Here is a 25,456-nt window from a genome sequence, read left to right as displayed (position 1 = left end):
CATTTTTGTGTCCCTTTTCATTTGGCTCAAGAGTGTTTTGCTACATGGTTTCCTTGATGGTTTTCTGGATTTGACTGAGAGTCCTAAATCTAGGTACAGGCATTTTCATTTAATCCAACATGGCATCTGATTTCAAAACTAAGCGTGTGATCATTGCAACCTTGACCATAAACCATTTCAGATGTCAGTTAAAGTTGTCTTTTTAGAGTTGTTTTGGCAGAACTAGGAACATTAACAAACTCTTAAGATTTGGGAAAAACAATTACTAAAAGGAAGGAGAAAGCAAAACCTGAACCAAGGAGGAACTTCATGTGAACAAAATACTGTTGGAATACAAATTGTTATCATTAACATTAACCAAATGTTTTGAGAGTGCTGTGTTTTGTCCAGAACAGGTGACAGGTAGACCACACTTAAGCCACCTGCCTTGAGTACACCAAGAACATCACAGGAGTTTTCAAAAGAAGGTCTCTGTTGACTCGAAACCAGAAAGTTGATCATGGACCCCTGAAGTTGAGATGACCAACATTACTATTCTGACAGAACACCTTGCTAGACTGACAGAACACCTTGCTAGAGTCTATCCACCCACCCTCCACACTTGTCTTCCTTCTCTCCCAGATGAACTAAGTCACATTCTCCAGCCTCCTTTCCCATTCTTTATAGGCATGTTACAGACTTTTGGCCAACAGAGTTTGGGCAGAAGTAATATGGCCTACCTTAGCCTAGTCCTAAAACCCATACAAGCAATTCTTCATTCTCTTTCCTCACCACCCACTAGACCTAGTTGTCTTCACTTCTAGCCTTCCCTATTGCCAATCTCAAGCTGCACAAATGTAATCACATTTCTGTCATCTTAAACCACTGTGATATAGTGTTTATTAATTATATGTCAACTCCACATTAAACCTCACTAGAAGGACCTCATCCAATGGAAAGGAAACCTACATATGGCAAATTATACCTAAGGGAATCTTGTCCTCAAACATATAACACCTGGTGACATACTTCCCCCTGACCGTTATGTCATATGATCTGCAATTGCTGAAAGGAATGGAGCTCTGAGAGCCCTTTGATTCGTTGTCAAGAATCTCTTGCACAGCCATTCTTGCTGTCTGGAAATTATGGAATCTGGGAATTAGAAGGGACCAAATCAAATGATCAGTAAGGAAAGTCATCCATCAAGATCAAGGCACATGTCTGAGGTCAGGACACTCTATCCCATTGGTCAGGATCACAAATTCTATTTCTTAAACACAGACAGGATCCTTTCCTATCATCCTCCATTTAAAAATATTTTATTAATTCCTTGAGAATTTCATACAAATATCATGATCATATTAACAAAACCCCACTTCACATCCCAACTCTTCCCAGATCTACCCCCATTTTCCTGCCCCTCCTACATTTATGTTTGCCCTTAATTAAAAAAAAATAGCCCACCCAGTCCAATTTGTGCTGCCCATATTCTCACCACCTACTGGAGCATGGCTAACCTAGTAGGGGCCACACCCTCAAAGTAAACTGACAGCTGAGGCCATTAGCTGTCAATGGCTCCTAGGATGGGGGTAGTCTCATGAGCCCCTCCCCACTTTATACTAGAATAGCTTGATCTTGTGTAGGCAACAACAGCTGCTGTTGAGTTCATGAGTGCAGCAGTTCTGCCATATGAAGAACTCGTTCACTCTAGTCCACCCTGACCTCTCTCCACCCCCTCTTCCACAAAGACCTTGGGTGAAGAGATGGCGATATAGATGCCTCATTTACAGCACTCTACATACTCCAATTTTTTTGCATCCCAACAAATAATCTCCAGCCCCCACACTAAAAAACCCACAACACCCACACTTCTAAAACCCCAGCTTTAGATAAGACCATTCTCTCTTCCAAATGACGTCCAGGCTTTCTAGTGTCACAGGATACCTACCCTTTGAGTTGTTTTTTTGTCAACTTGACAAAAACTAGAGTCACCTAAGAAGAAGAAACTCAATTGAGGAAAAACTTCCATCAGTTAGGCCTGTGAGCATCTCTGTGGGGCACTTTCTTGATTAATGATTAATAACTATATGGAAGGCACAGTTAGTTCACTGTCATACAATCCCACTGGGCAGGTGAGTTGTATAAAAATGCAAGCTTAGCAATCCATGAGGAGTAAGCCAGAAAGCAGTGTGCCTTCATGGGCTGTGCTCTGGTTCCTTCCTCTGGCTTCCTGCTTGAGTTCCTGCCTTGGCTTCCCTCAATGATAGGCTGTGACCTGTAAACTAAATAAATGTAAATGGAGGCAGCACTTTTGTTTCCCAGCCACCCAGTCCCGAATAATCACAACAAAGCTTAATATTAATTACAAACTGTTTGGTCTATTGCTCAGGCTTATTGCTAACTAGCTCCTACTTTTAAATTAACCCATTTCTATTAATCTATATATTGCCATGTGGCTTGTGGCTTTACCTATTTCACCTTGCTGCTCTGGCAACTGGCTGGCATCTGCCATTCTTCTCCCTGTATTTCTGCTTAGATTTCCTGCCTAGCTATATTCTGCTTTGCTAAGGCCAAAACAGCTCTTATTATCAACCAATAAGAGCAACACATATTCACAGCATACAGAAGGGTTATCCTGTACCAAATAAACCCTTCTTCTTAGTTACTTTTGGTTGGTATTTTATCACAGCAACAGAGAAGCAAACTAATACACCCTCCAAATGCCTTCACCTAGAAATCAAACCCTCACCCCCAATGGCCTTTACCATCAAGACTTCTACTCAAGGTCTCATCTGCTTTTATAAGCTACCAATTTGAGGTGGTATACATAGCCAACTGTGAACTGTGAAAACAGCAACACAGGAACAGAATTTAGTGTAGCTAAATGGAGTGGGTATGAAGTTACATTGACACAGGCAATGATATATGTAATCACCATTGTGCTATGTAGTAATTATATGTATTAATGACTGTAATTAGTGTTTCTTTCCCAAAGCTAAAAAAACTCAGTTCTTGCTATGTTCACTGACAGTAGGGTGGAAAAGAACTTTAGAGAGTGAAAATGCTATAACCCAACTCAAAAGGCTTCCGTGTCCAGCCCAAGATGGGTAAATGGCCATCTCTAGGCACTCCCCACCAGGACTCTCCTTCAACAAGAAGTCCTCAGAACCAAAGGCCTGTAAGATCCTAGGAGTAATAATAATCACCAGAAACAAAGGCCTGCATTCAAATCCCAACTCTAATTCTAATCTAATTCACAATGAAAGTTATCTAAGTAGTCAACATCCAGAAGCCTGCATTTCTCCCTCTGAAAATGGGTACAAAAACACCAGCTAGTCAGAATGCAAGAGGAGTGTGAAATGAATAGCAAAATTGGCACAGGCTATGTATGTATGTATGTATGTATGTATGTATGTATATTCACCTCATAGTATACAAAGTGTTATCATTTCCTCCAAGCCAGTTGCCACCCTGCCACCCTGCCTCCCACAGGTGGAAGTCTGATGTGTCAACCATTGGCTCCATTCTCCTCCTAAGCATCCTGCCTGGGTTAGCACTAGGCTGAGGGAGATAAAAGACCAAAGGGAGCAAATGAGATCATATGAGTTCTCTACATGGGCGTCGTCTCTGGGCAGGATGGGAGACAACAGAAAAGCTGGGGAAGGGAGGAAGGAAGGGAGGATGCCCACATGGGAAAGCAGTAAGGGCTCTGAGGACAAATCCAGCTGGGCTCGGACTCCATCCTAGGCACTGGTCCCACTTTCTGTCAAAAACTACCTGAGATTTAACTCTTCAAGGCTGCTCAGCCTCACCTCAGTTGATGTTCTGAGAAGGACGGGGATGGGGTGTCAAGGGCTGCACAGGATCTTCCTATCTCTAAAAGAGACCTGATGCTGTGACGGGGCCAGTTAGAACTGTATACTTCCTATTCATTCTGCATATCATTTCCATACACACCCGCACTAAACCCTGACACACTCAGGGGACTGAGCTCTACAGTGGGGCTGCCACAGACTCAGATGGTGTGGAGGCCACAAAAAACAAGAGGACACTTCATTCTTTGGGGAGGTATACCACATTTTAAATGACTAACAAAGAAGCGAACTTAAGAAACAGGAAGTACAAAGTGGGGATTTAAACTGTGGGTGAACAGAATGGGGCAAGTGTAGGGAGCCTATTTATGGTCCCTTCGGCTGTGGGAGGGGAGCACAGCATTGCACAGTTACACATATTTGGGTTAGAGCACAGGGAAAAAGTAATCAAAGTCTCCACCACAGAGTCCATGTCCTCAAATTCAAGTCCCAAAGCACCGTGCTTCTGTGTGGAAACAACCCTGGCTGCCAGCTGCTCCCTGCACGCTGTGGAAACCCCTTCAACAAGCTGCTCAAGCCTTCTCACAAACAGCTCTGATACTGATCTCACATACCAGTCTGCCCCGCCTGGTACATGCGGTGGGCCTGGCCTACCCTTCCTGTGACTGAGTACTTTCATAGACCTGCAGTTTTCTGTCTTTATCACAGCCCCACCCACCAAGTCCTTTACAGGCTAATAAACATCTACTCATCCTTTACCATACAGCTTAAATACTGCCTCTTTGTTGAAGTACTCCCTAGGTAGAGACTTGTCCTCCATTACTAGATTCCAAAAATGCTTTGGCGTCCCTACTCATCCCGAATCACAGAAAATCTAATTGGTTCAGAAGAGTCCATCTTCTCTGCAATCTTAGCTGGAGTAGAAAGGCCAGTCCCTGGCAGGGCCTTAGTGCCTGTTTGCTGAGTGAACTGATATGAAATAAATAGCTGCCAAGTCTGAGGAAAGCCTCAAACATCAATTTGGAAACTAAAATGGACTACAGAGCCATTCCTAACTTTGCAACTCTTGTTGTTGTCCATAGTTGAATCATTCTCTGAGGACCACGATTAAAATTGGGTCCAGGCAACCACATCACAGCAGGGTCTTCAATAGGCTCACAGATCATTGTCAGCAGCTCTCACCTCATGAAGTGGCTGTTGACCTATGGGAGAGGGATGGGAAGAGTGGTGTGGTCCTGATTACTCCAAAGGACAGCTGGAAGTTGGCTGTCCCCAAAGGAGGCAGCACAGTCCCTTTGCAATATGACATGAGGTACACAAATGGGGTAAGGGTGAGAGGGAAGACACCAGAGCCAGCTCTCCTTGCACACCACCTGTCATCCTACTTTATGGGCTTTGCAACAAATGTGCAGAGTCTATGTTCCTGAGGTCAGGAGCTCTGGTAAGGGAGGATGGGGGCATCAGAAGTGTTGAGTCCTCATCACCTGTGCTAGGTAGGCAAGACCACACAAGTCTGAGAGACTATACTTACCTAAACAAGAATCCCCCCCTCTCTCTCTCTCTCTCTCTCTCTATATATATATATATATATATAATATATATATATATATATGGTTCTAAAATATGAACAGTACATTAGGATGTCTTACTAGTACACCCAGAAAGGAACAGAATGGCATCAGAAGTACATCTAGATGATATTTTAGACTTCTTGAAATAAAATAATTTAAATTTGTGTTATTAATTAAGCATTATTCACCTACAGTTGGACTATTAGAAGTCTAAAAATCCAACAGCTATTAAGGTTATACAGCCATCACTAATTTTAACCTTCCCTCTAGGAGAAACTCCAAACCGGTTTGCATTCTTTCCTCTCTTACACACCCACAACCCCTTGCCTAAGGAAACCACTAATCTACTCTCTGCCTCTATAGATTTACCTGTTCTGGACATTTCATCCAAATGGCCTCAGTGGATGAGGCCTTTGTGAGTAATGTCCTCCACACAGTTCATCCACACTGTGGCATACATTCAGTACTTCATTCCTCTGTGCAATCAAACCAAAGTGCACTACACAGACAGAACACTCATCATTTAATGGGCATTTGGGATTTTCCACTTTTTGACTATTATGAATAATGTTGCTGAGAGCATTTGTGTATAGGTTTTTGGGTCTGCCTTTTTGTATCCCTTGGCCATATCCTCAGAAGTGCAACTGCTAGGTAGAAGACTAAGATCCAATAAGGATAGTAGCATCTTTTCATGCACTTCTTGCCCATGTTTATAGCTATTTTGGAGAAATGTCTATTTAGATCTTTTGTTCATTTTCAAATTTGTTTATTCATCCTTTTTGTTATTGAGTAGTAAGAGTTCTTTACATATTCTAGAGATAGGTCCCTTATCCTTTTATGTTTTCCCACTGTGTAGGCTCAAATGGTATTATTTGAAGGAGAAGATGCTTAATTTAGAGTCAGAAATTGTAACAATTTCAATCCCAGCAGTAAGGAGGATGAGGCAGGAGAACCATGTGTTCAAGGTTAGCCTTGGCTACATAGTGTGTTCAAGGCCAGCCTAGTTTATATTGCAAGCCCATATCTCAAAAAATAATTTTGGTAGAGTCTAGTTTATCTCTTTTTTATGAATGTGTTTTTGATGTTATGTGTAAAAAAAAAAAAAACTATTACCCAGATAAATCCTGTTTTCTGATAGTTTTATAGTTTAGATCTTAAATTTAGCTCTAGCATCTATTATGGTTTAAGACGGACCAGACTTAATGTCCATTTACTGGTTTAATTATATTAGTGTATTGTATTAGCCATAAACATACTAGCTTTGGAATAATCTTCCCTCTCTACATGCTTCCATCAGATGCTTATTATTTGCCTGCCCTTTACAAGAACCGCTGGGCAAACAAAGATGGGTGAATCCTGCTGTAGCTTGGATTGGAAACACCCCCCAAAGGCCTGTGTGTTAAATTTTCAGTCCCTAGCCTGGCACTGTTTGATGCTAGTGAGGACTGAAAAAAAAATGGAATGTTATAGAGAGACTTGTGGTCATTGCAGGTGTGCCTGGAAAGAGACACCAGCATTGTAGCCGCTCCACTGCCTCCTTGGTCCACTTATCTCCTTCCTTGGGATAAACAGGCCCCTTTCACCTTGTACTCTTGCCGTGACGTCCATTTTCAATTGGCCTTTGAACCTTAACAGAGGCTCAAAATCAATAGGCAACCAACCATGGGTAGAAAGTCCTGAAACTGTGAGCAGAACCCATTAGCATTTTTAGAGGTTGCTGTCTTAGGTATTTTGTTACAGTAAGAGAAGCTAACTAACAATGATTGTAATTACTTCACAGAGTATATAATAAAAAAAAACTATAATTAGCATGAGTACTGTCATGTGTAAGGCCAATTATGAAATCTAGGCACAGCCAAAATACCTTTCAAATAAAAAACATGGGAAAGCACATTTGAAACAAGAGTTTTCATGTTTCATGTAGGTGGCCATAGCCATGTTCGTACAAAGCACTGAATGCAGGATACAGCAATCAGAGAGTGGGAAGGAAAGGTCTCTGATGGGGGAGGTCCTTCTGTATATATGTTTGTCTTATTGGTTGATAAATAAAGCACTGCTGGCCAATAGGGAAGCAACTTAGGAGGGACTAAGAGAGAAGGAAGGTTCTGGGAAATGTAATCAAGAGAGGAGGTTGCCATGTGATCCCAGGAAGATAGGATGCTAAGGCTGGCATCCTTGGTAACATAAGTCCTTATAAAAGTATACAGATTAGTAGTTATGGTTGATAATTAAGACTGATCTAACAAATAAGAAATCCTAGTCATTGGCCAGCATTGTAACTAATATTAATCTTTGTGTGTTGTTTGGGGGCCCTAACATAGCAGCAGAACTCAGGCGGCTGACAGAAAGAGTTATTGTTACAGGTACCCAGTGTAGTTGTTCATTTAGGGCTTAGAGGGATGAAACCAGCCAAGAAGGAGAGCATGCCAGGGACTGGAATGGAGTGCAGCGAAGTGCAGAATGGGGAAGCACAGAGCCAATAGCAGGAACAACAGCTCTAGGGTCAGTGTACAGGGACAGCAGTGACAAACTCTGTGGAAACCTGGCACCCAGTCAGTCAGGGACACCAGGTACCTACCTGTCAGTGGAACCTCAGTCATATCCAGGAAAGACCAGGACCCATGAATTCATGTTTCACTTCCCACCTGCGATGAGGTAAGCAAGCTTCTTCCGCCATAAAATCAGCCTTCCAGAACATTCCACAACAGCTTAAGGGAAAGTGGGCACTGGAGCTAACCACACCCACAAGCCTCAATTTTCCATCTCCTTCACTCTTTGTTTGCTCCAATAAAAAGAAGGAAGTCGACTTTTGCAGTTAACTTTAAAAAGAAACCATTCATAAGACAGGCCCTTGGTAGGCTATTTAAGAAAGGGCCCTTTCCTGTGAGTAACCAAAGAAAACACTGAGAAAGAATGGTGGAGACAGGATTTTACACACTTCATCGTGGGAAGCCAGCCCACCCAGCTTGACAGCCCATAAGAGGCAATCAAAAAATGAATTATTAAGGAACTTCAATTAGGGAGCTACTAAATCCTCTTAAATGCCGGTGAAGCCTAATCCAGCATGGAGCCTCACCAGGTGGGCAAAGAGGCAGAGCGGTTTCCTTCTGGCACACAGCTGTCCATATTTAAACCTGCAGTTCCCTGTCAGGTTTTAAGTCAACTGATCAGTTTCATCCACATATATGAAATATCTTCAGGAAGCAAGAGATTAACTAAGCTGTTTTAAGTCAATAGAAGTCTCAATGTTTATCAAGGCACATGTTGATGAGGTGGAAGAAACCACCACATACTGGGTGGGGAAATAGTTATTGAATGACAATTATCTTGAAATAAATTTCAAACACACTGATGGGAAGCACCAGAACCAGCTCTAAGATTCAAGATCTGTGTCATTCAAAAGTGACAAGGATGACATCACTTTAAATGGGGAAAATATTTAAAAAGATGGATGACGGTGAGCATGTTTCAAATGCAAGATGCTGGAGTGCTCACAAGAGCTCCCCAAGAAGACTTTGTAAGTGATCCTGAAAGACCAGTTTGAAAGGAACAACTGTGCCAAGAGGCTATTGATTTGCAGAGGGCCAAGGGTCCATCCTGCTCATCATGAGAGCCCTGCACACTGGCCTGGCATGGTTTCCATGTGTGTGCCTTGTTCTTGACAGAAGGCTACTGGGAATACTCAGTGTTTGCCTTAGTCCCCACCTAAGCGAGGCCAATCATCAAACAAAAAGCAGTTTTTCACTAGAGATCTTAAGGGGAGGGGAGAAAGCAGCTCAAACTGTCCTCACTTGAACTTGAAGGCTTAATGAGTCTTAGTGCCCAAAAGCTGGAGATAGGCCAAGTCAGTGGGGCCAACTGTGATTTGGCAAGTGAAACAAGAGAGAAACCTACATAGAAGGCCTATCAAGTTCTTAACAGCCTGCTAAGGCCAGAATGAGTAATGTCAAAAAGACCCAAGTGTGCTAAGATTTGAGTGAGAATCTAGGTTGGTGAAAAAGCCCCAGACAAAGAGTCCAAAGATGTGGTTAGTTCCAGCACCCTGGGTCTCCATGCAATAGGCTACACAGAGGGCTCAAGGGTGAGGGGATGTCCATGCTGGTCAGGTTGCTGTGAACACTTAGTGAGAGGAGGGTCATAGGCCAAGAACAAAACAATGATATTCTGAAAACACCAGTATGAAATTAATGGTCAACACCCACGATGACCACACTTCCCAGTTATCAGAGGACAGTCCCAAATGCCACTGGTTTCTTCTGTATCTCATCTACTTACCATCTCCTGTCAGTGCTGCCTTGATTTGCAACTGTAGGGTTGCCCCCCTCACAAGCCATCGGGACATAGTAATCTCACATTTCATTTTCAGTTTTTCAGGAAAGCATTGAATATGTTGCTCATATTACATAAGATCTTTAATGGTAGCCCACTGTGATGAGGAAAAGCATGAGGCAAATCTAACCCAGCCAGGTGGAGAAATGATCATTTGATATCATTCCCTGTCAAAGGCCTCCAGCATATCCTCTACTACAGGGGCAAGGCTTACTCAGCTTGATTTATGAAGGTTCTAGGTAGGGAACACAGGAAGCTGCTCCAACTTCTTAAAAGTTTCCTTCACCACCACCTTAGTTTCTATGGTAACACTTTACTGGTTTCCTCTCCATCCTCTAATAGGTCTTTTGTTTGCATCTTTCTCCTTTTCCTATAACAAGAGAGAAACTCCCTCAAACTGAGATGTGTTCTGCTCCTTTCTGTGGGTGCTCCAGGGGTGTTCCTTCCCTGAGACCCTGCTGCACCACACAGCTGATCCAGGACATCTAACCAAGGCTCTCTGATATGATTTGAATAGGTCAAGTCCACTGACAGCCTCATTTCCCAAAGTCCACAGGTCTCCCCCCCTTGGGTGGTTATCTATATCTCAAACTTGACCTGCCCAAACTGAAATCATAACCCTTCCCCAAAACAGAGGATCCTGACCAGCTGAGTCAAGAGCCCTGTCCTGTGGGTCTGTCATTCACAACAGATAGATTGACTTTTTAAAAAGCCTTTTATTAGTCAATGAATGCATGCTACCCTGATGATTTCATCAATATTCTTATTTCCCCTGCTCTAGAGGTCAAATTTCCAAATCCTTGTGTGGCTCACAGGGCCCTGCTAATCTTATTCTCCCTACCCCACTGCACCTACTCTGATATCATGCCTTGCTGTTCTGGAATATTCTCTTTGTACTCTTTGAGGATGTGTTGCTCTCATTGGTTCAATAAATAGCTAAATGGTCAATAGCTAGTCAGAAAGAGGCTAGTCAGGACTTGCAGACAGGAAAAGGGCTCTGGGATGAAGGAGGGCAGAGCCGCGAGGAGACACAGGGAGAAGGAAGATGAACATGCTATATTAAAGAAAGGTCCTGAGCCATGTAGTAGAACATAGATAAGAATTATGGGTTAATTTAAGTTGTAAGAGCTAGTTAGTAACAAGCCTAAGCTATCAGCCAAGCATTTATAATTAATAAGTCTCTGTGTGGTTATTTGGGAGTTGGCAAGTAGGACAGAAAATAACACCTATACTTTGCCTCTCACACTTTAGCCCAACATGTCTATCTGCAGTTCTTCCCTTGCACATTTTTCTTCCTGTTGGATGGACGGTATTCCAACATGGTGTTCTGTCATCTAGAGCATGTTTCTCTTCCATTTCATCTCCTTTGGTAATAAAGAAGAATTGTTAGATTTTCTTAAACTCACCATATAAATGATGCTTCCTCAAGGCAACCTGAGATTTATATCCCATGTTGAGTTGGGATTCAGAGACCAGACCTCATTGCCTGACCTCACAGCATAGTGTGCTACCATTAATAGTGATGTCATATTTTTAAGTGGGTTCTTTAAATGCCTTGTTGAGGGGCTAGAGAGATGATCAGGGGTTAAGAACACTGGATGCTCTTCCAGAGGACCTGGGTTCAATTCCCAGCACACACATGGTGGCTTGAAACCATCTATAACTCCAGTCCCAGGGGATCTAAATCCCTCTTCTGAACTCTTTTGGAACTTTACACCAGTGGCACAAAGATATACATGTAGGGAAAACACCCATATACATAAAATAAAATTTTGTTTTTTAAAACATTCTGCATTGAATGAACAGAAAAAAGTATCCCCTCCACTACCAACTGCCAGCCAGTTCTCTTCCATGTGTACCAACCACTCCTTTCCTGGCTCCAAATCTTCCTTCCTGCTGCTGCTCCCAGAGAGAATGCTATGATGTTGTGACCTATAACAAAACCTTCTCTTAAAACTTTGTCCCTGTTTCCTGGTATACATCTCCTTAAACTTTCCTGACTTCCCTAGTGATGGGGATGGTCTTTGATTCCAGTCACTGAGGCAGAACTCTTCATGGAATTTCCTAAAGGACATGAGTGCCTCTTGTTAAAAGGTGACGCTTGGAGGGCCCTGCTTGGTGGGCTCCTCAACAGAAACCAATTAGCAGAAAAACATAGCCTAATAACAAGTTTAAACTTCCAGTCTGACTACCATCTTTGGGGAAGGGGAGTTAACAACCAAGCAGGACCATGTAATGGAGCTGCCACAAGAAGTCTCTAAAGGACCAGTGAGGAGAGACTCTGTACTGCTGGTTGTAGGATGCTAGTGTGGCCTGCCTGGGAGGGCACTGCAGCTCCATGTCCATTGCTTACCTAAAGCATATCTTCATCATCACTTTTCTTTAGAAGTCTTTCTGATATGTAAGTTAGGCATTTGCCTGAGTCCCGAAAACCAGCTTAGCAATTGATGAAACCCAAGAAAGAGGGCTGTGGCTACCTCTATTCTGTAGCTGATTAGGACAGCTGCCATGGCTAGCCTGTGAGACTGATCAGAGCCTTCAACTTGTGGGCTCTGCACTGACTCCAGCTATTGTCAAGGGCAAGAGGGGGCTGGAGAGATGGCTCAGTAATAAAAAGGCTTCACTGCTCTTGCAGAGGATGTAAATTTCATTCTCAGAACTCACATGGTGACTCACAGACACTTGTAACTTCAGTTCCAGTAGATCTGATGCCTTCTTCTGACCTCCAAAAGGCACACAGGCAGGCAAAAAAAAAAATCTAAAAATAATTTTTAAGAGTAAGTTAAATTATGGAACACCTGGCTGGTGTTAGAGAATTGGTTATTATTTGTGACCAGAAGCACTGTAAAAATATCAAGAAAGAAGAAAACAAAACAACAACAACAAAAATAGTTTGTTCGCCTATAAAAATTATTGTTTCCCTTGGCCTATGCGAAGTAAAATCCAACTGATAAATCATCTCCCTAATAACTGTTTACCAAACCACAAAGGTATCCCCCCTTTTACCCTTTTATTAAATCCTGGAGATTAAATCTTATTCACGTCTACTTTTATTGAGACACTGATTTCCACTGTAACTTCACTACATTGTGTGTGTGTGTGTGTGTGTGTGTGTGTGTGTGTGTGTGTGTGTGTGTGTACAGAGAGAGAGGAGAGAGAGAGAGAGAGAGAGAGAGAGAGAGAGAGAGAGAGAGAGAGAGAAATAACTCCATAAGCACATTATAAGTTTTAGAAACATCTTACAGTCCTGCTTATACCCCTCAGTGCCTAAACCTGGCGCTGTGCTGTGCATGGACATTGTCCCACAAGTCCCCCTCATAATAAGTCCTCCAGGCCAAGCTGCTCCATCAACTCCCATCTGCCCTAGAAGGCTGGTCATATTTGTACACAGCACATCTCATGCTGAAATCATCACAGGAATCCAAGACAAGCTCTCCTTCTTGGAGCAAGCAGCTCATTTATCAGAGACATAAACAAGTGTGGACCAGCAGATTTCTTATCTTCAGAAAAGCATTTCAGCAACATAAGAACAGAGACAAAAAGCCACTGAAGCATTCTTCATCAGTCCCTTATCTGTAGACTCACATACTCAAACTTGGCATTCCATGGGAATGTGTTGGCAAAATAAAACTCATCCATGAAGCTCTTTGCCTTCTAGAAAGATGGAGGTACCAATGGAGAATCTTATACTTAAAGAGAACAGACGCCTCTATCCTTCACTGCCCTGATATTCATAGATATTTCATAGATATATTCATAGATATTTTCTTTGTATGAAATCTGTGTCTATATCTCTCTCTCTCTCTCTCTCTCTCTCTCTCTCTCTGTGTGTGTGTGTGTGTGTGTGTGTAAGAGAGAGAGAGAGAGAGAGAGAGAGAGAGAGAGAGAGAGAGAGAGGTCCAGGGAGAGGGAGAGGGAGGGAGGGGGAGAGGAGAGGGAGAGGGAGAGGGAGAATAATTAATATTGTGGGAAGAGAGACAAGGGTGTGTCACTGATGCCCTAGGCATAGGTTTTACTACTACACCTCAGTTTCAAGAAGTGTGTGGAGCACATGTTATGTATCAAGCCAGTGCCCAGTGAAGGAAATACAGAATATATCAAAAGCATTTTCAAGAAGCTGGGGGTTTAGAGTAAGCAATGGATGTAGATTACAACAGAGATGGAGTTCTGTGATAATATTAGAGTATGGTTAAAGACAGTACTTAGAGAAACCCACTGGATCTGCCTGGAGAGCTCTAAACAGGCTGCCTGAGGAAGAAGCCACTACAAACTGGAGAAGCAGGAGGAAGTGACATCATTACAGTGGTCAAGGTTATTGTTTGCAAAATAAGCATTCTAGTTCCCAAGCTCTGCCAGCCAAAGCTCATTATTCACAGTTGACTGAGTTTGTAAGGGACTCAATATGTCTTGCCCAGTTTTTGCTCACAAACCAGACAAGAGAAGCTCGAAAGTAAAATGCAAATTCCTTCACCCTGCTGCTAGCTGGCAGCCCCTGGGAGAGCGTGGATGGGTTCACAGTGACACAGAGGGGCGTTGACCATGTCATCATCATAATTGGCTTTTGGTCTAGTTCCACTGACAATAATAGGGACAGTTAGAGGTGGAGCACCAAGCAAGCAGCAGAATATACTGAGTGCTTTACTGTGCTTTCTCACAAAGCTCTGGGCATGGCTAAATGTCCTACAGGGGGGTATCCTAGGATTTAGATGACACACATTTGAGAATGTAGGAACTGAGTTTCATGATATCTGTATCCCAGTTTCAAATGTTCAGTGCAAAAAGAGGCATGTATGCACAAATAAATAACATAAATATAGCAAACGGAAAATAATCAGTATACCTGGGTGCATGACATATAGGTAGCTGTGTATTATTATGGATGCTCTATACATTTGAAATTGTTCAAAATGAAAAGCTGATGAAAAAACTTGAAAGAAACCCCTCCTAAGTGACTCTTTGGTTTAAAATAAAGTTATTTGATTTACTGTAATAGTATCTTGAATTGATCAAACTCAATCACCTCACTTAATGAGAATAAGCAATTTACAACTAAAGTTTAATCCCATAGTCCTTTGGGGGCTCATCAAGTTCCTCCAAAAAGACATTTAAACACATAAAAACTATTCTGAACAAGGTGGCCAGTACAAAAATAAGCAGAAGGCCATAATTTGTCAATCTTGTATCTACATGGAATTCCTTAGAGGTCTGTTTAATAGGGAAGTATCCTACTTCTCAGTAAGAGCCAGGAGAGGTTTCTTTTTTTAAGATTCATGAAAAACCCAGGGCATTTTTGGCAAACAAAGATCATGAAAATCTCTATAAAGTTGCAACTAATAGCAAGAATTGATCTAGTTTGGGAAAATGAGAGAGAGTTTGTTTATTTTCTAACTAAGGTCTTAACACTGATAGAAGGCCCCCAACTGAGCTTGAATAATGCAAAGTTTAAAAGTCCTAAGTAATTTTTATAGACTATATCATTTACTTTAAATCTGTATCATTTACCTTTCTTATTGCTGGGAACTAACAAGAAGTCACTTAAGAGAAGGAGGGTTATTTGGACTCCAAAGTTTGAGGATACAGTCTGTCACACCAGGGAAGGTTTCGTGACAAGGCTAGCTCTCACTGCCCATAGAAAGCCTAGGAGGCTGTTTGCTCACAACTGGATAGATCTGGAAGCAGACATGGGACAAGAAGTGGAGCCAGGCTAAATGTCCAGGCTATGTCTCCTGCTGTGTCCCAAAGGTTCTATGATCTCCCCAGACAGCGGCACCAGCTCAAGACCAAGCATTCAAACTCAGGAGCCTATGAGGGGTGGGGGGTGGGGATTCCAAACATAACAAAGAAAATATACTATGGAATAATCAAAAGAGAAATGACCTGCTTAGTTCTCAAAAGCTAGAACTGTAGAGGTTTTGTGTTTTTAAGTGCCACAAGACAGCCTAAAGCTCTGAGTGAAAACTCCTTCACCAGTACCTATCATCCTCTCCAGTTCTAGATGGTGGCACACTCTCAGCATCCCAGAGCCAGCCACGGGTGGGATATTGCAAACTTTTCCCCCTGAATCACTCTTATTGGTAGACTGGCTTCAGGATCCATGTCCTGGGAAATGCACCTGCATTCAGCCAGCAGAACACGGGGTGGGAAGAGAAATCTCCCACTCTACTGTCCTCAGACTTCAGATGTAGAAAGCCTACAAAATAAATGCCACTTGTTTGTAAAGAACTGCACAGTCCTTTAAAGTGCTTGCCCGCAGGCTAAGTCCCTCAAGTGCCTATGCAGTAGAGTGCTCAATGTGTATTGCCATTTAGAGAAAAATGAGACTGGAGAGGTTAGATAATTCAAAGAAAGAATGTAGGGACTTGGACATTTCCTTTTCAGGCCCCAAAATCCTTGTAATTTTCAACCTCAACAAACAATATTCTGAAAGTTGCCAAAATAAGAGTCCACCATGTGTGATTCTATTTACCTAATGCTCAAGAAGGCCCAAATATGCTATGGTGAAGGGAAGCTTGGAACAGTATAGTCACCAGGGAACTGAGACTCAATGGAAAATAACAAAAGGGAAGTTTTTATTTTATAGCTTGATAGGGTGTAGCAGTGACTTGTACATGTTCTTCAAGCCCTCAGATTTCACGTTTAGGAACAGTGTGTTTTATGTCTGTCTTAGTTAGGGTTGCAATTGCTATGATGAAACACCATGACCAAAAGCAAGTTGGGGAGGAAAGGGTTTATTTGTCTTTCACTTTCACATCACTGTTCACCACAGAAGGAAGTCAGGACAGGAATTTAAGCAGGGCAGGAACCTGGAGGCAGGAGCTGATGCAGGTCATGGAGGAGTGCTGCTTACTGCCTTGCTCCCAAAGGCTTGTTCAGCCTGCTTTCTTTCTTACTTTTTTTTTTAATTTGAATTAGTAACAGGATTGTTTTACATGACAATCCCAGTTCCCTTCTCCCACCCGTCCTCCCCTACCCGCCCCCCCCAATAAACCTTATCTGTCACATATCTTCTCTGCTCCCCCTGGATGGTGAGGCCTTCCATAGGGTGTCGTCAGAGTCTTTGGTATCCTTTAGGGTAGGGTCTAGGCCCACCCCGGTGTGTCTTGGTTCAGGGAGTGTTCCTCTATATGGACTGGGCTCCCAAAGTCCACACCAATGCTAGGGATAAATACTGATCTTCCACAGGAGGTCCTGTAGATTTCTGAGGTTTCCTCACAGAAACCCATGTTCCTTAGGTCTGGATCAGTCCCATGCTGGTATTCCAGCTATCTGCATCTGGGTTCCAGTTCAGATCGGTGATTAGTTATCAGCATGCTTTCTTATACAACCCAGAACCACCAGCCCAGAGATGGGCCCACCTACAATTGACTGGACCCTTCCACATCAATCATTAAGAAAATGGCTTATGGCTGAATCTTATGGAGGTATTTTCTCAATTGAGGTTCCCTCCTTTCAGATAACTCTAGCTTATATCAAGCCAATATAAAACTAGCCAGCACAATACCCATTACCTATTTCACTAAAATAGAAATCAGTCTCAGAATTATACAGTCTATTAAATACATTCAAAATTTGAAGACTTGGTTTAAAGTTTAATTTTGTGTCTAAAGTCACTTTCTAGAAATTCAACTGTCACATAACTACTCTATGACAGAGCCTTGCTCCAAAACACAATAGACACTGCCATCACTGTATACTCTGAAGCACTATCAAAAAGCTCAGTGTACCCAACACCTGCATGATGGGGGATGTCCTTCTGTATTATGTTTCTCTTATTGGTTGGTGAATAAAATATGTTTGGCTAATAGATGCAGAAAGACTGGTGGGACTAGATGAGGAGAATTCTAGGAGAGGTGGGCAGAGAAGCCCTGGAAAGGGATGCCATGGAGGGACCCAGAGGATAGGACTCACAAGGTGTTCTCCAATAAGATAAGGCCATGTAGAAATACATAGATTAGTAGAAATGGGTTAATAATTAAGACAGTAAGAAGTCCTAGCCATTGGCCAACAGTTTAATAATTAATATAGCATCTTTGTGTGCTTATTTTAGGGCTGAAAGGGCAAAGGGACCTGGAGGGAAAAGAAACCACCAGCAACACCTGCACATAGTAGGGCTAGAGAAGAACACATCCCAGCCTGCTGTTAAGATGACTTGAGTTTCCAGAAACACGGTGTTCACTTGTAGAACAGGCAACCCCACATTCTCACAACCACTGGGGCACAAGTTCCCATTTGGTGAAATTACTGGGAGTAGAGTCCTACCAATGGGTTCTATTTCTCCTTCTAATTTGCAATGACTATGGTCTCCATCACTCCCTCTGCATACAGACTCACTCTCCATGTGTTCTCTACCTATCTCAGTGGTTTCTCCTATGCCACACAGATTCAAACTATAGTTCAGTCAAAGATAAAAAACTGAAGGCCAGATTCAGGAGGCAGATGCAGGCTGTTCTTTGAGTACAAGGCATTCTGGTCTATATGGTGAGTGTTAGGCCAGCTAGAGCTACATGATGAAACATGAGACCCTATATTTTAAAAAAGTAAATAAACAAAAGAAAAAAGTCATACTCCACTGGAAGTTTTATAGTCAAACAATAATATCAAGAACATTCCTAGAATAAAACCAAGGGAATGCAAGTGTACTTACTCACAAAGAAGGATCCCATTTTCTAGGCCTGTCCGGAAGTCTTTATCACCAAAACTTCGGCCAGTGACTTGCTGGAAAAGAAAAATGGGAACAAGAGCATAAGTCTTTTCTTTTATAACCAGGAAGTTCAATATTAAAAAAAAATTCAAGAGCCCTGAAAAACCCACGATGTTCCAAGAATAGGAAACTTTCCCAGTTCCTTTCCCATGTGTGGCTTTATGTGGATTGAGTGAGATAAACTTAGACCATGAAGTATCTATTCTTCCTGATAATACTCTGTTACTGTTACCACAGTAAGTCAAGGTCACAGTGTCTGTCATCCATGGGGGTGTATGCCCTCACAACATAAAAATAAACAACAACAACTAGAAAGTGCTACCCAAGGACAAAGACCCTATATACTAAAGCATTGGTAGCCAGGGAAGTTTAGTCTGCAGGGCCCTCACCTCAGGAAACTAACACCATGACTGAAGATTGAAGACAGCATGCATAAACGACAGCACAGGGACACTCAAGGTGTCACTGGCTGTCAGCAGTCATTGGCTGGGGCGCAAGGTACTCTGTTTCATTTGTTTATTCTCTAAGTCCAAATGCCTGACCTGAAATATACCAGGTCAACATGTCTGTAACATGCCCTAAGGAAACCTCTAGTCACAAAATTCGACGTCATGTCTAATAAGCCACGAGAAGAAAGAAAATGGAGCCATAAAAACACTCCAACAATGAAAAGGGGAGAAGAGGAGGGAGAGGAAGGAAGGGAAGGGGGCAGAAAGCATACAGAACACACAGAAAGGATGAAGGTTCAGTACCAACCATGTCAATAATCACATTAAGTGAGAGTGGCCCCAGAGCCCCCAATTAAAACACAGCAGTTTTCAGGGTGATTCAAAAGTTAAGTCAACACTGAACTGCCTACAAATGTGCTGTTTAAATTGGAAGATGTGCATGAATGTGAATCACAAGAAAGCTGGGCCAGTTGTACTAATATCAGAGAAAGAAATCTCAGAACAGAAAGATCTTTCATAATAAGGGGGCAGTTAGTTCACTGACATGGACACCATAATCTTGAACATTAATGTATTTCATTATATTAAAAAAAAAACTTTAAAATACACAAACCAAAGCAGACAGGATTACAAAGAGAAGGAAAACAGATCATGAGTAGAGTTAGAGATTTAAATATTTATCTTTAATAATAGATAAAACACACAAACAAAAAATTAATAATGATATGGAACACATGAATAACACTATGGACCCAACTGATCTAATTGTTATTTCTAGAATATTCTACCCTCCAACATTTACCAAGTCAAACCAAATTCTAGGTCATAAAACAATTCTCAGTGCACTTAAAAGCATTTATCCAAAGTGTGTGTTCTGACCACAAAAGAATTAAATTCTAACTTAACAGCAAAATATCTGTGGAATCTCCCCAAATATTTTTAAACTAAGGGTAGCATAACAAAAAAAAATGCACAGAAACACTGAAGCAAGACTGGAGAACATCGACAGTCAAAAGAGAAAGAAGACATAAATTACCAGAGTCAAAAGTGGCAAAGGACATCACTGCAGAGTGTAAAAATATTAAAAGCACAAAAGGGACTATTATAAATAAATTTGTACCAATAAATTAAGCAACTTAAATTGTGCTGATAAAATCCTTGATGCAAGAACAATTCATACAACAGGGAAACAAACAACCCTCCCATAAAGAAAATAGCAGAGTTCTAAGGCTCACTGTTAAGTTGTACCTAATAGTTACAGAAGAAACAATCTAATTCAGAACAATCCAGACAAATTCTAAAAAGTGTATCTTTATGATGTGTTTACGATGGCTCACATTTTGTATTCTGACTATAAAGACTTCTAATTTATATTCCCTTCATGGCAGTGTCAGTCATCATTAAGATTGACTGCCATTACCAAAGGTCCATTAGTAGAGAACTAAGTGTCATGGCTCAGACCCTTCCAACCTCTACTGAGATCCCAGCTGATTAAGGGTTCTTTGCAATCTTGCCAAGAAGGCACTAGCCCTTGTTGCCATTCTATGACCACTTTCCACAGACACAAGGGTAGAGTGGGAAGCTCAGCCAAGCTCTTAAAAGATCCTGAGTGTGGTAGCATATACCATTAATCCTAGAACTTGGGAGGCAGAGGCAAGTGGATGTCTATGAGTTCGAAGCCAGTCTGGTTCTATATAATGAGTTCCAGCTTAGCTAGGGCTATGTAGTGAGGTGTGTGTGTGTGTGTGTCTCTGTGTGTGTGTGTGTCTGTGTGTCTGTGTCTGTGTGTGTGTGTGTGTGTCTGTGTCTGTGTGTGTGTGTGTCTGTGTCTGTGTCTGTGTCTGTCTCTCTCTCTCTCTCTCTCTCTCTCTCTGTGTGTGTGTGTGTGTCTGTGTCTGTGTGTGTCTCTCTCTCTCTTTCTCTCTCTCTCTCTCTCTCTCTGTGTGTGTGTGTGTGTGTGTGTGTGTGTGTGTGTGTAGAAAGGCCAGGTTGAAGAGGATTCAGGGTCGATCAGGGAGGCATAGCAGGATGGTCAAGAGCACTCTACCCACTTCCCACCCCCACAACTCCTCATTCATCAAAACTCCATCCTTGCAGTTATCCAGTCCTGACAATGTCACATCAAACCCTTTCTTCCATACTAAGCACACCCATTAACAACTCTTTATGCTCCCTTTAGAATACAGACCCATTTCTTACTTCATCCAAGCTACCTTTCTCCAAGCCACTGTCCTCCATCCATCAGAGGTGCCCAGCCTTTTGACACAGTAACATGGTGCTGTCAACTATACAAGCTTAAGGACTGCACAATCAAGTTGTTTTTTTTTTAAGTCACAATATAAAATCTCAAAGAAAAATCACAATATAAAAATCTCAGATTTTAAGTTGTGATTTTGTGTTGTGTCACTATTGCAGCTATCCTAGGCCACACATGGCTCACAGGTCATGGATTTAACATGTCTGATAAACAGTTCAAAAGCTGGCCCAACAGCTTCCACATGGCCTTCCATCTATTCTTAAACAGGCAGCATAATCTCTAAGAATTATAGACCAAACCACTATACCTCTCATTGCTTCCACCAATGACCCTGAACCTCAGGCATCATGGTAGAATCCAAGTCCTCACAGTTCCCTACTGGTGTTACACACACACACACACACACACACACACACACACACACACACACACTCGGGGTGGGGGCAGATGACAATACGTTAGAAGACTAGAATACAAAGACTACCGACCACCACTATCTTATCAAGGGTGAGCTCTAACACATCTCTTCATTCAAGGATCCTCAGAAATTCTTATGATAGCAATAAGTCATCAGCTATTCCCTGGCTATCTTTCAGGAAGCCCTTGTATCAAATCCTCCCTGATTTATATTCAAGGTTAACCCACTTTAATTACTAACCACAGTATGTGGTGGAGGAGCATGCAGAGTAAAAGTCACTGAATAACTAATATACCAAAACCTGGTTTTCCAGGAAAAGAAAAGCTTTTTATCTGCCCCCATAATTAAACAAAAGCAGAAGCCAGAAGCCAAGGGCATTGTAACGTGTCATCACACTGTTTAATGTAAGCAATTATTGAGGAAGCTCATCTGTATCCGATTTCCTTTCCATGGAGCTCAAAGGTAATTCTGAATTTATCTACGCCCTGGCTCTGCTCTGAAACATTTGAATCCTGAACTATGGAGAAGCCAGACTCAAAGAGAAAACCACTCAGCTCCACAGCAACATGTTTATGAGGTGTTTATAATGTAACACGCTTTATATCACAGCCCTACAGTCTGTTAATTGGTTTGTTACCATTGTTATTATGTAATTGCAATGAACAGCCAAAGGCTGCCAAGAATTGGTCTTCCAGCCTGATCATTACCATGTATGCAAATAGTATTTCAGAAATATTTTCATGAATCTTCTGTAGACCTTTGAAAGGAAACCACAAACAAACTACAGGTCCAAAGAGCATTTTCAATAAATGTTCACAATTCTTAGTACAATGATATAAGGAGGGGATTTTTTTATACGTTGTTTTGGTTGGAGTTTTCTTAAAAAATATTTATTTATTTACTTTATGTGTATGAATGGTTTGCCTGTGTGTATGTGTACATGAACCATGTGAGTTCCTGGAGCCTAGTGAAGTCAGAAGAGGGAGTCAGATTCCCTAGAGCATGAGTTACAGATGTTACACCACCATGTGGGTGCTGGGAATCCATCCCAGGTCCTCTGCAAGAGCAGCAGGTGTTCTCTCTGCCCTGACTTGTTTGTTTGTTTAGAGACATGATTTTGCCACAAAGCCCTGGCTAACCAGAGACTCACTGTGTAGCCTAGGCTGGCCTCAAACTTTAAAAGAGAGTCTGCTTCTGCCTTTCAAGTTCTGAGGTTCCAGGAGTGAATCACTCCCAGCCTTCTGAAGAAGAGTATTTTCCTGAAGTTGTGTAATACCAGGTCCATTTAAAAAGGCTATGATTTCCTTAACACCTTGTTAATGATAAAACCACACCCCTTCATTCAGAAGAGGCTTTGCTACAACTCATTATGCCTCCATCTCTTCTGATCCTATCTGACTTAATTAACTGGAGAATCTCTGCATATTCCATGCTGAAATTGTAAGAGAAATCAGAATAAAATTGTTCTTACTTTTCTCATTTTTCCCTCAGAAATAACCCCCTCATGAGATTGTTAGAAAGTCAAACCTAAGTTTTAGTTTTTTTTTTTGTGCAAACAAAGATAAATCATATTCACTTAAGGAATAGTTAGCAACCAAACAATCTATTATTTCCTGAATACCTGTTTCATGCTAGGTCCTGCAGAAGGATTGAAATCAAAATAACAAGATCCAGATCCTTCCAGTGACAGGCACAATCCAGGGAAGGGGAAACATGAGAACACGGTGGTTTCTGGGGAAGATGAGTGGATGAGGACCAAGAGCAAGGAGGAAGTGATTGGCACACTTTGCAAGACTGAAGACACTGAGTGCAAGAGGCAGCAGGTGATGGATACTGATGCTCACTTTCTCCTTTTTCCATCTTTATTTATTATGGGACTTCAGCCATAGGACAGTGCTACTCATATTTAGAGTACAGGTTGTCTTCCTTTTTCAGTTAAACCTTTCTAGAAATGTGTATGTTTATGTGTTGGGTGATTGTAAATTCAGCCAAGTTGGCAATGAAGATTAGCCATTATGATAGAAGAGCTTGAAACTTGCCCACTCTTAAACATAATTCTATGTGGCATTTCAGCAAAATACTACTAGAGAGCTAATGCAGAAACTGTCTGCCTAAGGATGTCAGGGAAGAACTTCAAGAGATTGTAGTCGAAGGATAAGAATTCTCCAGAGGAGGGAGGTGTACCAAAGCACCAGAGTCATCCCTGAAGACCCATGTGAAAGTTTGAGCAGAGACCTAAAGTTCTAAGGGCTGAGCCTAGTGCATAAGGAAGGAGAAGTTTGGAGGAGATGAAGAACCAAAGTAACACAGCATTAATGGTAAAGGATATTGTGTCAACAATACCACACAGTTAATACCAGGACTCTGGTTTGTGCTTGAACCTTTAACAAAATAGTTACCCTTAGAAGGTCTTTGGGTTTTCCCCCTCATCACTAAAATTTGCAATTCCTAAAGAGATTGTTCCAGAATACATTTTGTTTGTGGTCTCTAATTGCATCCTCGTGGATTCTCCCATCCTTCTGAGATGATGGACATCACCTTGCCAGAGTCTCCTCTACCACCACCATTCCAGTCTCTCTATCTTTCAGGTGATCATAGCTTATCTTTTCCTGTCAGGCCCAAAACTCCATCAATGTTCAGGATCCTTCTCCCTTCCCTTCCATATCTTAACCTTAAGACTTTGTCCACAGCTTCCTTCATTTCCCTGAGGTTGCCATGTTGAATTCTCTCCTTTCCTAAAAGCCCCAGTTCAACACTGCCCTTCAACCACCATCTTGTCCATCCTCCCTGGTCCAGATTCTATGTGACACCCCATCTCTAATCTTTGCCATTTGCAAGCTATCTTCATTCAATTTGATGAAAATTCTTTCAAGGCACCTTTAACTCTATCATTAGCCAAGCTTTTAAACTCATTCCAACACTCATTTTCCCTTCTGAAGACACAGTAAAGGTACCTATTCCAATAGTTTGCATGAAGATGAATTAAAGCACATAAAACCCTTAGCATCATGCCTGACCAGAGTAAGAACTCAATGCATCTCATCACCATGTGAGCCCAGGGTAAAACAACTGCAGTGTTCTCCTACATATCATTGCTATTACTTTTTTAAAAATATATATATAGTCCTGTACAGTTATTCCCTGATTGTAAAAGAGGTGGTACTCACTGGCTCTCTGATGATACACAAATATTGCCATACTGCCTAACTTAAAAGATTTTCCCTTCCTATGATCTTAATCGATGGCTTAGCAGCATGAGCCAACAGCTTCCATCCTTCTGAGATTCATTGCCTTACCTTCAGTTCCCCACCACTTCATTCTCCTGGTTTTCTTTATGCCTCATTAGATAAATACACCTTTCCACTGCATTAAGGATTTCCACCTCATTAGCTGGAAAGTATAAAACAGCCTTTCCCTCTCCTTTCACTTCCCCTTTCTTCTCTTTCTGAGTCCTCCCCATCTCCTCCCCAGGTAATTCCATCTAGTCCTATGTCTTTCATGTCTAATGTATGAGGAGAATTCATGCATTTTTACACATGATTCTGGGCTTTTCAAGTCCTAAATCAAATATTCAATTTCTCATTAAACATCTCCTCTTGGGTACCTAATATATATTTTCTCCACACTTGAGGCTGCTAGAAAATCTTGATGTCTGTCCCCCAATCAAACTCGATCCATCTCTGGTCTTTGCATCAATGAACAGCACCACCTCCTCCAATAACACAGAGATGAATTCAAACCAGTTGGAAGAGCCAAGCTGTCCTTCCAAAACAGACTCCAGACCTCTTTTCTGTCTCCACACAGTAACAGTGGGGCAAGCTGCCATCATTTGTAAGCAATACAACTGCAGTGTCCACCTATGGGGCCTTCCTCAAGTCATCGCCCACACTGTACCCTGAGATCTAAAGTCCCACCCATAGCCCCACCTCCCACCAGATTA

The 25,456-nt window shown here is 41.9% G+C and overlaps 1 protein-coding gene across 1 annotated transcript in view; it reads right to left on the bottom strand.

Moving 5' to 3' along the window:
- The window catches only part of Limch1 (LIM and calponin homology domains 1), a 314,380-nt gene that overhangs the window by 171,595 nt on the left and 117,329 nt on the right, over window positions 1–25,456 (bottom strand). Inside the window, exon 2 of the mRNA XM_035452755.1 lies at window positions 18,336–18,406. Coding sequence (XP_035308646.1) covers window positions 18,336–18,406 — 71 coding nt within the window. The remainder of the gene's footprint in view (window positions 1–18,335; window positions 18,407–25,456) is intronic.

This window comes from Cricetulus griseus (assembly GCF_003668045.3).
Source record: "Cricetulus griseus strain 17A/GY chromosome 1 unlocalized genomic scaffold, alternate assembly CriGri-PICRH-1.0 chr1_1, whole genome shotgun sequence".
In the NCBI taxonomy this organism is placed as follows: Eukaryota; Metazoa; Chordata; class Mammalia; order Rodentia; family Cricetidae; genus Cricetulus; species Cricetulus griseus.
This window is presented reverse-complemented; position numbering and strand designations above follow the sequence as displayed.